Raw genomic sequence first — 11,706 nt, 5'->3', positions numbered from 1 at the left:
GTTCGGTTCGGTTGAGAACAACGAAGGCGTGAATCAGCTGTACCCAAAACTAGAGAAGTTAAAGTTGCACTCGTCTTCCACTTAAAGCAGCTTCTTAAAGTTTTAACAGTGTTAAGCTAATTAATCCCTGAGGAGGAACCATCCTCATGGCTCTCTCCAGTTGCTTGCTTCCCTTCTCTCAATCAGATACGGCTCCTTCCCACTCCGCCTGCTCTTCCAATCTCGCCGCCTCTTTTTCTAATTTTCCGGTATTCGATGTACCTTTCTTGCATGCTTTTCGTTTTATCAAAAGATCATTGTTTTTGAGAAATAAAGATAGATATTATCTTTGTTTTATGCTGAAATTTCTGCAATCTCCTCAACAGAGATCTCAAATTTTGCTATATGCCAACTGAATTTAAGCTTAGTAGGAATTGATTCTAAAGGAACTTGCTTTTTGGCTCCAGATGTTGAAATTTGAATTCTTTTTGTGTGTGTGTGTGTGAGTAGGTTTCGTCAAGAGACTACAGTTTCTCCAGAAACGAAAACCTTGTTCTCAACGGAGGAGGCTCAAATCTCTGCCGGAGATTTTGTGGATTGAAGAAGCTATGGATACTTAAAAGCCTGAATGTCAGACATGGCAGCCACAGGAAACACCGGCCTGTAAACGAGCTTAAAATACGCTCAGAGCTCAGAGATGAACTAGGGAAAGACTCAAATACATCCCCTGAAGATCCTTCTTTACAACTTGCTAATGTTCAAAGTGATCCAAGTTTTACTGATGAAACTGGAGCTATAGGAGCTGATTTGAGTGATGGTTCTCACAAAGTTGGAGACTTACCACCTGTGTTAAAACAATCCTCGGATGGTCTTTCAGATGTCCAAAGAGGTGCCTCGCTTTGCATTGCTGTTGTAGGAGCTACTGGTGAACTAGCAAGATGGAAGATTTTCCCTGCACTGTTTGCGTTGTATTATAGCGGCTACCTTCCTGAGGTACGGTTTTGCTACTCGTGAACAAAATGATTAGTGAAAGCTATTGGGTGGTTTTTTTTTCTTGGTTTGTCTTCTTGATTGGACTTCATTGTCACAGGATGTTGGCATATTTGGGTTTTCAAGAAAAAATCTTACAGATAAAGACCTTAGATCCATCATCGCGTCAACTCTGACTTGCCGTGTTGATCATCAGTATGTATATATTTCTTGTTCCTACATTATACTTGGTAAATGTGATATGATCAGTGCTAACTGAGGATAATGATATTAAATGTTCAGGGAAAATTGCGGGGAAAAGATGGATGCGTTTCTTAGTAGAACATACTATATCAATGGAGGTCATAATAACAAGGATGGGATGTCCCGACTTGCCGAGAGAATGAAAAAGATTGAGGTAGCATTGAAGTAGTCTTCTTTCTGTGTTTACAATATTTGGAACAGAAAAGAAGGATAAAACACTAATACAATAATAGCGTTCCTTCTTCAGGGAAAATCAAAAGCGAATAGGATTTTTTACCTCTCAGTACCTCAAGAAGCTCTCATGGATGTGGCATGCACCATTGCAGATAAAGCTCAAGCACCACGAGGCTGGACTCGTATAATAGTTGAGAAGCCTTTTGGTTTTAGCTCACAGTCGTCTCATCAGCTGACAAAGTCACTTCTCTCTAAGTTTAAAGAGAAGCAAATCTACAGGTCTTTTTTAATCTAGTTGCTTTCTGCACATGCACAGCTCTCCGAGTTCATCTTTATTCACAGTTTATGTGCCCGTTGCAGGATAGATCACATGTTAGGAAGGAACCTCATTGAAAATCTGACAGTGTTAAGGTTTTCAAATCTAGTTTTTGAACCACTATGGAACAGAACATACATACGCAATGTACAGGTAGATTGTTTATATTTGTGTATAGTGCCCTGGACTTTCCTCCTCCACATTCTGGTTTGTTCACTTTGTCTATAAACGATGTTTCCAGGTTATTGTATCAGAATCAATTGCGCAAACAGAAAAGTAAGGCACAGTAGTTCTATAAACAAAGAAATGGCATCAGTACCTAATTTCCTACTGCTTTTTTTAAGGTATTCTGATGGATATGGAATCATACGGGACATAGTGCACAGTCATATACTTCAGACAATCGCATTACTTACCATGGAACCTCCGATAAGTCTCGATGGTGAAGATATCCGGAATGAAAAGGTCAACCTTCACTAGCAAAGAACAAAATCGTCTTATGATATATATAAGTTGTGTACTCATGTTCTGTCAAGTGACCTTGTGAGTTGTGACAAACCTGCTTCTTCAGGTGAAGGTTTTGAGATCAATTCGCAAACTAGACCCACGTGATGTCATCCTTGGTGAGTATAAATCTAGTTCACAAGAAAAGAACGGTGTGATCTTAAACGGTGTAGACCCTACATATTGCGCTGCAGCCTTGTATATTGATAATGCACGTTGGGATGGTGTACCTTTCTTGGTAAGAGTTGGCACAGGCCTCATTAAACACAGGTAAGAATAACTATTCTGACTCATGGAAATATCCAAATGTCATGACAATTGATTGGTGTGCCTTAATATTCAAAGAGTGGAGATTCGTGTGCAATTCCGGCATGTTCCCGGAAACCTTTACCGAGAAAATATTGGAATAAACATAGATTTGGGGACAAATGAGCTTATTCTGCGTGACGAACCTGATGAGGCCATCCTGGTGAAAATTAACAACAAGATTCCTGGTTTAGGTCTTCAGCTAGACGCTTCTGAACTTAACCTTCTCTATAAAGACAGGCAAGTTTTGCTTTTCTCATCTGTGTTTCTAAAAATTTCTGAAAATCAAACTCTTGCTCCTTATAGTTATTTGCGTTGTTGGGTCAAACCTGTAGGTATAAAACCGAAGTACCAGACTCATATGAACACCTGATTCATGATGTAATTGATGGAGATAATCATCTGTTCATGAGAAGTGATGAGGTTGCAGCAGCATGGGACATTCTGAGTCCGGTCTTAGAAGAAATAGACAAGCACCACACAGCTCCCGAGTTATATGAATTCGGTGGACGAGGACCAGTTGGAGCATACTATCTCTGGGCCAAGCACGGCGTCCCATGGGCAGATGACTGAAGCAGAAACAAAGGAAGATCAACCAACAAAGCTTTACAAACAAATGAGAATGATTCTGAATCCGGGCAATCCAGATTGTTCAGCAGCTTTAGCATGAAGCTGAACCATTCTCTGTAGACTGTACACATGTATAACATGTTGCTATTTGAATGTCCATCATGGTGGGGTCCATATTAGTGTTGAAAAATCTCCAAAGCCACCCAAAGAAAAGAAGAAAGTATGAGAGACTTTTAGATAAGGTTATGTTGTTGGTCTTCCCACTAGAGGCAATAATTATATCTCCTCCACCAATTCCTGCAGAAAATTCTTCAAGATCTATCATGTGTTGATTATATAGAAAGTGTAAGTGGTGTAGCTAAAGAGAAAAGAAAAGGAAGAGAGAGTGGTTCAATGGATAGAGACAGGAAGAAAGTGAAAATGGAGAAGGAGGAAGACGAGAGAAGAAAAGATGGAAAAGATGTACACATTTCTTAAAAACGCAAGGGAAATGCGGAAATACGTGATCAGCTCCATTGAGAAGACGAGACAGGAAGAAGAAAGAGCGAGGGTTTGTAGATTCCCTTCGTTTCAGCCTGAGGATTTCGTTTTCATGAATGGAGCAGAGGCCAAGAACAAAGAAAAAGCAGCTGATATAAGCTCTTCAGCATCCAACGAGTACGGCTCTAAGGAACAGCAAGACGGATCAGAGACTGACGTTTGTTTAGACTTGAATCTTTCTCTGTAGTACACAAGAGACAGAGATCTCTTCAATTTCTGTACAAGCAACAAAGAATGGTAATAACTATTATGTACTAAAAACAAATTTGCCATTGGATTCTAGTTATGCTTACACAGAGATCTTTAATTCTTATTAACCATAGAAAAGGAAATGCTACAAATGCGCATTGAGAGCAGAGCAGAGCATAGAGATAACTCTAATCAATGGTTGAACAGGCTCCTATGGTTTGTGAGTATATACAACGCTTTAACGATCAGATGAGAACATTTTGCTTGGCTTTTATAAATCTCACCAATAATCTTTACAAGAACACTCTCCATTTCTGAAGTGATGGAATCTATTTCACCTTAGAGATCATTTTGATTGCTGTGGCAATCCCTACAAACTCTTAAGGTTTTTCATAACTCGGATGGGTACTCCTTCAGGTAGCTTCAAGAGACAGTAAGCCACCGCGAGTCTCTCACTACGGTATCTCAGGCTAGCAACTTTCTCTTCCTCGCCTACATCATGCAATGCATAGTTGTAATCAGGATTATAGCCAGGTTCTCTCGATAACCCATCCAATATCTTCATAATCGATTCCTGCTCGGGATGGCTACAAATACCCTTGCGAGTGAACGTGTTCACCTTGTTCTCGACTTCAGTCCAGCTACAACCTGGTGATTTTCTTACCATCTTTGTCTTCATAACTTTTCTCAGTTCCGCAACATTTGTCCACCTACCTAGAGATGCATAAATGTTGGACAGCAAGATGTAAGTCCTCGAATTCTCCGGTTCAATCTCTATGAGTTTCATTGCAGAAAATTCTGCCAAATCCAGCTGCGAGAGAGTTCTACATGCTCCTAATAAAGAACCCCAAACTGTAGCATCTGGTTCGACAGTCATACTATCAATCATTTCCATAGCCTCTTCAAACCGTCCTGCACGCCCAAACATATCTTACCATGCAAGCATAATGCGCGATTATGGGCTTAACCCCAAAAACTGATTCCATAGCTTCAAATATCTTAAGCCCTTCCTCAACCATCCCAGCGTAACTGCATGCGGCGAGAGTTGCAACAAAAGTAACTTCGTTAGACTCAGTACTACACCAGACAAAGGCATCTCATAGAAAACTTTAACAGCTTCCTCTCCTAGACCGTGGGAGGCATAACTTGAATTCCACATGAGAATGTCCTTGGAAGGAAACATGTCAACGATTAGCTTCGACTTCACATCAAACTGACATCTAAGCAACTGAGCGTGGACCTGTTTACCATGGTGGAGGCTTGCTAAGCTGGGGCAGACCGAAAGAACGCTGATCAATGTTGGAAAAGTCAGTCTAACTACCTGTTTCTGCATCAGAACAAATAAATCAAGAGCCTCCAATTCAAAACCGTTTATTTCGTCAATATTGATCATCGTTTGCCAAGTTGCATCATTTTGCTCCTTCATTGAATCAAAATAACAAAAATAAAGTAACTCTGCCTTCATTCTCAGTGTAGTTTAGTTACCCAAAAATATAAAATAATAAAAAATCTTGGTTGACAAGTAAAGATAGAATACGATATTTAGCCAACTGGTATGATATCGACGTAACGAAACAAAGATACCACACAATCACATCGTAGTTGCTTAAACATTTCGTAAACAAATCAATGATAAAGGAGAGACTCGAGTATCGTCTTTGACTCTTCGTGTCTCTTAAAACTTCCTCTGTTTCACGTAGCTGGTAATAAATCTCCAAAACAATCTCTGAAAAACTCAACACAAAATCTGGAGTTCTTGAAAGATAAACAGATGGAGAACGCAACTAAACAGACAATTCCTCTACTCACCCAATTCTCAATGAGAAACTTCAACCTTACACACAGGTTCTCTTATATCTCTCATTCAATTTTGTGCTGCTAAAATACATAATAGATTGTCTTAATGAAAACTCTTAAATATCTAAATAATAAATATTCCAGAATAGTTATGGCTCCGATGGGGAGAATGAGATCATATGGTAACGTTCCACATCCTCACGTCGCCTTGTATTACTCTCAGAGAACAACTCCGGGAGGTCTTCTCATCAGCGAAGCCACCGGAGTTTCTGAAACTGCCATGGCGTATCAAAACATGCCAGGGATATGGAGAAGAGAACAAATAGAAGCATGGAAACCCATCGTTGACGCCGTTCACTCCCATGGCGGCGTCTTCTTCTGCCAGCTCTGGCACGCTGGTCGTGTTTCTCATCGAGGTTTATTTATAAGAAACACTTTATAAAGTTCTCTCTTTTAGGGTTTGAAGTTGCTCATCTTACGAATATTTGTAGATTGTCAGCCAAATCGGGAAGCTCCTGTCTCTTCTACGGATAAGCCATTCGCCAACGATCCATCGAGTGAGTATACACCTCCGAGAAGGCTAACAACTGATGAAATCCCCACCATTGTTAATGAGTTTCGTCTCGCTGCAAGAAACGCAATCGAAACTTTGAAAATTGATTGAATCAAACCCAAGAAGAAAGGTTCCAGCTTTTTTTGTTTTCTTCCAGGTTACGATGGAGTTGAGATCCATGGAGCTCACGGGTACTTGATTGACCAGTTTATGAAAGACTCTGTTAACGATCGAGTCGATGGTTACGGAGGATCTCTAGAGAATCGATGCAGATTCGCTTTAGAAGTCATCGAAGCGGTGTCGAACGAGATCGGACCTGATCGCGTTGGAATCAGACTCTCACCGTTCGCTAATTACATGGAATCCGGAGATTCAGACCCTCAAAGATTAGGGCTTTACATGGCTAAGTCCCTCAACAGATTCGAGATACTCTACTGCCACATGGTTGAGCCGAGGATGAAAACAGCTAGTGAGATTTTCGAATGCACGGAATCGCTTACGCCGATGAGAAAGGCGTTTGATGGAACGTTCATTGTCGCCGGAGGTTATACCAGAGAAGATGGGAACAGGGCGGTGGCGGAGGGAAGAGCCGATCTTGTGGCGTACGGACGACTGTTCTTGGCTAATCCGGATTTGCCTTAGACGGTTTGAGCTCGATGCGCCGCTGAATAAGTATGAGAGACCAAGTTTCTATAGTTTTGATCCTGTCGTGGGTTACACTGATTACCCTTTTCTCGACACAACAGAGTAAATCTCTTGTCAGTTCTATTGTTATGTAAGTATGTCCAATCATATGTGACCGGGTTTACATGAAATCAGAACTTCGGATATATTAATAAGAGTTGAGAGTTCAACCAATCCAACCAATTACAAAGGAAACAAAAAGAAAGTTTCATACTTGATTGGAACAGAACAAGCACATAACAAGAATTATATCAGCTGCCGCAGAAGAAGTGGAAGGGAGTTGGTGGCGTAGAGTATTGCATCGACAATACTTTCATGGCTACAATTGCGTTAGCTGTCTCGGTGTAGTGTATTCCGTCCCAGCTTATAAACCTAGACCCTTCGTCGCAGCTTTTAGAGACACCGTTCCCACACGTTATGTTCACATTGTAGTTATAAGGAGGCCCTCCATATCCGCAACACGCCATTAACGGTTTCTCAAAGCCTGCACAAACACAATTGCGTTTTTTACATAACCATAATCATGGATACAATATAAATATTTGATTCTTTAGAGTTTAGATACGTAAGTATCCTTCCGTTATAACTGAATAGATCCAGTTTTGGGATATACTATTGGTCTAGGATATATATACAAACCGAATGAAAAATGAATATCACTTGGTTTAGGTTTTATACATGCTTGATGCTAGAGACAAATATGCTTAACGAAGACAAGTAAAAGAATGTTCTATGATAGTCATAAATTGACTAATATATATGTATGAAAGCTTACCGTAGTTGCTGGAGTTTGTGATGAGATCGTACTTGATGGCATAAATGTCGACATAGACAATGTTGGCCTCTCTCAACTCTGTCCTCAGCTCTCCACACATATGATCCAAACCTTCGTTGAACAGCTTTGCAGCTGCGTTATAACTCACAAGGCAACCGTGCTTATCGAAAACTTTGCTGTGAACCATTGAAAGTTTCTGAGGCAAACAACCTAAAGGTCCTGTATTGTGAACCCAAAATTTCCTCCCTCCATCATACAATAGCTGCAAAAGAAATTTCATCAATTTTACTTAATGTGTGTTTGCTTTTATGCTAATTAAGTACTCTACTGTTTTTTTCTTTAGTTAGTTGTAAACAGCTTTGGCGTGCGAGTTTAAAAGAAAATGTTGCTTTAAAAGTGTGGATATAATGAAAACAGAGACCTATATGTGAAAATTTTGACCTTTATGGCACTTTTGATCTCGGATATAACGTTGGGAATAATAAGCTTGACAACCCGGGAGTAAGAAAGGCCTTTGGAAAATGAATTCGCAATATCATTCTGCCCAATATCGATCATGTACAACGCGTTTCTAAATCCACTCTCGCTAATCATCATTTCCTTCAAAGGATCTGCAAAACACAATGTAAGGATCATTTAGTATAATACTAAGTTAAAAAAAAAAAAAAAAAATACTAAGGCTGCAAATGGTTGCTTAAAATTGAAAGAGTTGAAAATTTTAAGTTGAACAAAATTGGGCTGAATAATATTCAACTTATTCATCTCCAAAATAGTGGTTGAACAAGTTGAACATTTTTGCTGTAGGATTAGTTTATTTTTTCAACTTTTTAGGTTGAATGGATTGAATAAGTATTTCCAACTTCTTCGTCCTCTTCTATTCAAATGGTGAAATTTGGTTGAATAATTTTTTTCAACTCCTTCAACCTTTTCAATTGAGCAACCATTTGCACCCTTAGTTTGCGAATAAAAATAATGTTAATCTCGATTTAATTTAATAAGTTGAGATAATTACCATGACAGTAGTCTATGTGGCTTGAGATAAAAAGTAGGTCAGCGGAAGGATTTTTGTCCATAGCATATTGCATGATAGCCTTAGTTAGGGCAATGTCTTCTTTAAACGGACAAAACTTTGTTTGCATACCATAAACACTAGACACTTATTGAAACATAAAACCGCATTTGTACACGAGTGGCAAATTAAACACATCAACTCTAAGATGAAACTATATGTTTGAATCGTTTGTTTGTGTGCTTCCCAAAAAGATTATTAGGTTTATTAACTTACAAAATATTATATTAGATGCTATTTTGAATAATCGAACTATTTTAATCCTTTTAAATGACGAAGAAATCTATTTTGATATTATCTTATTTGTCGATAGTNCAACTCCTTCAACCTTTTCAATTGAGCAACCATTTGCACCCTAAGTTAATTGCTCAAAGGAGTTAGTAGTTACCAGATAGAGAGATACCTGAAGTAGAAGCAAGCTCGAGTGCTCGAGATTTGAAATGAAGGAACTGCATAAGCTGAATGTTGAGAGCGAAAGGAACATATCTGGGAAGAGTGGAAGAACCAACGATGGCGAAGTTAGCACCGTTTTGGAACTTTGATCCAACCAATGAGTCTAGATATGGGTTCAATAGACTTGTATTCAAACTCTCGCCTGCAAATTAATTTCAAATTTGTAGAATTATTACGTACATTCATTTAGTAGTATTAAAGTTGTTACACTTCAACTTCTTCACCAAATCACCGAGAGATTTTGATTCCAATCAAACACATGCGTAACAGTATTTTAATCATCAACATGTGAATTCCTATTTGGACAAAAAACTAAACTCATTAAACTGCACGGCGCTGTTTTGTTTGTGTTTGACTCTTTTTTTATTTAGTCACGAAATCTAACAGCGTGGGACCCGCTTTATTGATTATGACATCTCCCCATGTCTGAAATGGGACCCACTTTTTTTGGATTAGATTTTCATCGTTTCAACGAAGTAATTTTAATTGTGTCGTTTTGCGGGATTACGTAACGCGAATATCAGCCGTCGGTTAAGATATAGATCCGTCTCATCGGACGGTTTGACACGACTTGATCCCACTACCATTAAATCTCGACCGTCTAATGTAATTACTAGGAGTCAAGAGGAAGCGCTGACTTACAGAGGAAATCGATGACGAGTCGTCCGTCGGATAATCGACCGGTGGATCGTCGGAAAAAGGAGCGGCCGTTGGGGAGACCAATGTAGTAGCCGAGTCCGGCGGTGAGTCCACCCGTGTCGGAGTTTGAATCTCCGAAGTTAAATATCACAGGAGGATGTTGACATCCTTCAGCCACAGCCAAGTGATGTCGGGGACTAAAGATTACCGGCAGGAGAATGAAGAGGAAGAAAGAGTAGGAGTGAAGAGCCAGAGTAGCCATTGCAAGAACCAAGAAGAGACTGATCGATAGTAGTAGTGGTGTGAACGGAGAGCTTCTAGTAGTGTGGGATCTTGTTTCTCTTACTTTTAAGCTTTTATTAGTGTGATTCTTTTTATTTAATTTGAAATAATAAAGCCAAAGACTTTGTAGCTTGGTGGTTGATAGTGACAGACACATAACTCAAGCTTAGGCATATCGAGATCGATCGAGTTTCCCACCGTTGGGAAAAAAAATAAAAAGATATGCGTGCGCTCCAATGTGGATCTAGGCTTAAAACAAAGAATAAAACAAAAGAGAAACTACAGTGTAGTTTTCCAAACCGGTTCTTTTGGGGGTTAAATTAGTGTGATTGGTAGAATTATACAGTATATACTTTTTTTTTCTCCTGATATCATACTTATATATACTTCTGCATGAACATTGGGCTTTTGTATCATAGAAAACTTTTTTCTTCTAATTCGAATTTAGCCCACACAAGGCCACAAATGAAGTGGACGCGATAGAATGAATCGCACGGAAAATTCCTTTTTGTACGTAACAACAAAAAGATAAAACTAGAAGTCTACAAATACGCGGCGAAAATTTTACGTCAGAACTTGGAAACCAAATAAGTAAGAGACACGAAAAATCATTCGGACGCCAACGCTAGCTTATTTGACTTATGCAAATGACGCAGAAGCATTGTACTAATCATAACTAGTCATCTTCAATTTGGAAAGCATTTCGTGTGAAACCACTTAAATCCAGCAAGGATATGAATCATTACTAACTTCCTCAAATTTCAACAAGCATTATTTTTTTTTACGTGTTGTGTTATACATGTTGTTTTTGCTTTTGGTACATCTACGTTTATATTTATTTGTTTCTACTCATGAGAAAAGACATTGTTGCTCACAGAAGTTACTGTACACTTAAGGAAAGGCCTTTAGCACTTTAAGCCCAAATAAATTTGATCACACACACACTCACGCATATATGAGGGGGGGGGGGAGGTGGGGAATGTATGTTGTTTTTGTAGTATATGAAATTTTCCATTACACAAGGTCTCATTATACATTTTTCTTTAGATTACAAAACATTATATAAATAACCAACACAAGAAAAAAAAATATAATTCAATCATTTTTGGAAATTGGTTAGTTTAAAATAAGTGTGTAGTATAAAAAAAATCAATGAAACATGTAATAATATTGATATTTAATTCAATTCTATACTGAATTTAGAAAAACTATTTGCACACGCCTTGTAGAGCCAGATGATGGTACATGGTTATATTTATACCACATAAGATTTGTGGTATTTAATTAATATTTTTTTTATATAACCCATGCTTAATTTCCTTTTTTTGGGACATAAATAGTATACCATATTACCAAAAAAAAAGTAGTTAAAAGAGTGATAAAATGTAAATTAATTAAGATGATACTAATTCGATAATGATCATATATATAATCAAGCGATAAACCAAATCCTTGATTTAATATTACAGAAACGAGTTTTATCAAAGAAGAATTGGTTGCTTGAAGCTTGAGAAAGACATTCATGCATTCTCCTACCATTCATTCACAAGCTCCACCAAACCCCATGAAAAAACGGAAACCAAATAAAGGGACTAAAAAGAGGAAATAAGTTTTTCTTTTTCTTACAAAACGCCAATTCAGAT

General features: G+C 38.5%; 3 protein-coding genes and 2 pseudogenes across 3 annotated transcripts; 3 read left to right on the top strand and 2 right to left on the bottom strand.

Moving 5' to 3' along the window:
* Positions 6–3,399, top strand: LOC104767707 (glucose-6-phosphate 1-dehydrogenase 4, chloroplastic). The gene is made up of 11 exons (XM_010491697.2): positions 6–248; positions 490–972; positions 1,070–1,164; positions 1,252–1,366; positions 1,460–1,665; positions 1,747–1,855; positions 1,944–1,978; positions 2,047–2,167; positions 2,274–2,476; positions 2,552–2,752; positions 2,848–3,399. The coding sequence occupies exons 1-11, from the start codon at positions 147–149 to the stop codon at positions 3,083–3,085; spliced, it is 1,908 nt and encodes a 635-aa protein (XP_010489999.1). The 5' UTR covers positions 6–146; the 3' UTR covers positions 3,086–3,399.
* Positions 3,476–3,835, top strand: LOC104767716 (protein NIM1-INTERACTING 3-like). The gene is given in 2 exon segments (XM_019243365.1): positions 3,476–3,523; positions 3,525–3,835. Coding segments are annotated over 2 exon segments (333 nt in total). The 3' UTR covers positions 3,810–3,835.
* Positions 4,019–5,362, bottom strand: LOC104767722 (annotated as a pseudogene).
* Positions 5,474–7,019, top strand: LOC104767673 (annotated as a pseudogene).
* On the bottom strand, positions 7,076–10,356 carry LOC104767665 (GDSL esterase/lipase At1g09390-like). The gene is made up of 5 exons (XM_010491659.2): positions 9,785–10,356; positions 9,093–9,284; positions 8,062–8,231; positions 7,621–7,882; positions 7,076–7,329 (listed from the first exon to the last, which is right to left on the bottom strand). The coding sequence occupies exons 1-5, from the start codon at positions 10,218–10,220 to the stop codon at positions 7,097–7,099; spliced, it is 1,293 nt and encodes a 430-aa protein (XP_010489961.1). The 5' UTR covers positions 10,221–10,356; the 3' UTR covers positions 7,076–7,096.

Source organism: Camelina sativa, chromosome 3 (assembly GCF_000633955.1).
Source record: "Camelina sativa cultivar DH55 chromosome 3, Cs, whole genome shotgun sequence".
In the NCBI taxonomy this organism is placed as follows: Eukaryota; Viridiplantae; Streptophyta; class Magnoliopsida; order Brassicales; family Brassicaceae; genus Camelina; species Camelina sativa.
Note: the sequence above shows the minus strand (reverse complement) of the source record. Positions and strands in the feature narration are given on the sequence as shown.

Bases quoted from the DNA above. Each gene is read 5' to 3' on its own strand.
- LOC104767707 (XM_010491697.2), top strand. From the start codon at position 147: ATGGCTCTCTCCAGTTGCTTGCTTCCCTTCTCTCAATCAGATACGGCT. The intron at 1,979-2,046 runs GTAAGGCACAGT...GCTTTTTTTAAG, and splicing joins TCAATTGCGCAAACAGAAAA to GTATTCTGATGGATATGGAA. The intron at 2,168-2,273 runs GTCAACCTTCAC...CTGCTTCTTCAG, and splicing joins AAGATATCCGGAATGAAAAG to GTGAAGGTTTTGAGATCAAT.
- LOC104767665 (XM_010491659.2), bottom strand. From the start codon at position 10,220: ATGTGTCTGTCACTATCAACCACCAAGCTACAAAGTCTTTGGCTTTAT. The intron at 8,232-9,092 runs GTATCTCTCTAT...TGTGTTTTGCAG, and splicing joins CGAGCTTGCTTCTACTTCAG to ATCCTTTGAAGGAAATGATG. The intron at 7,330-7,620 runs GTAAGCTTTCAT...GTGTTTGTGCAG, and splicing joins CACAAACTCCAGCAACTACG to GCTTTGAGAAACCGTTAATG.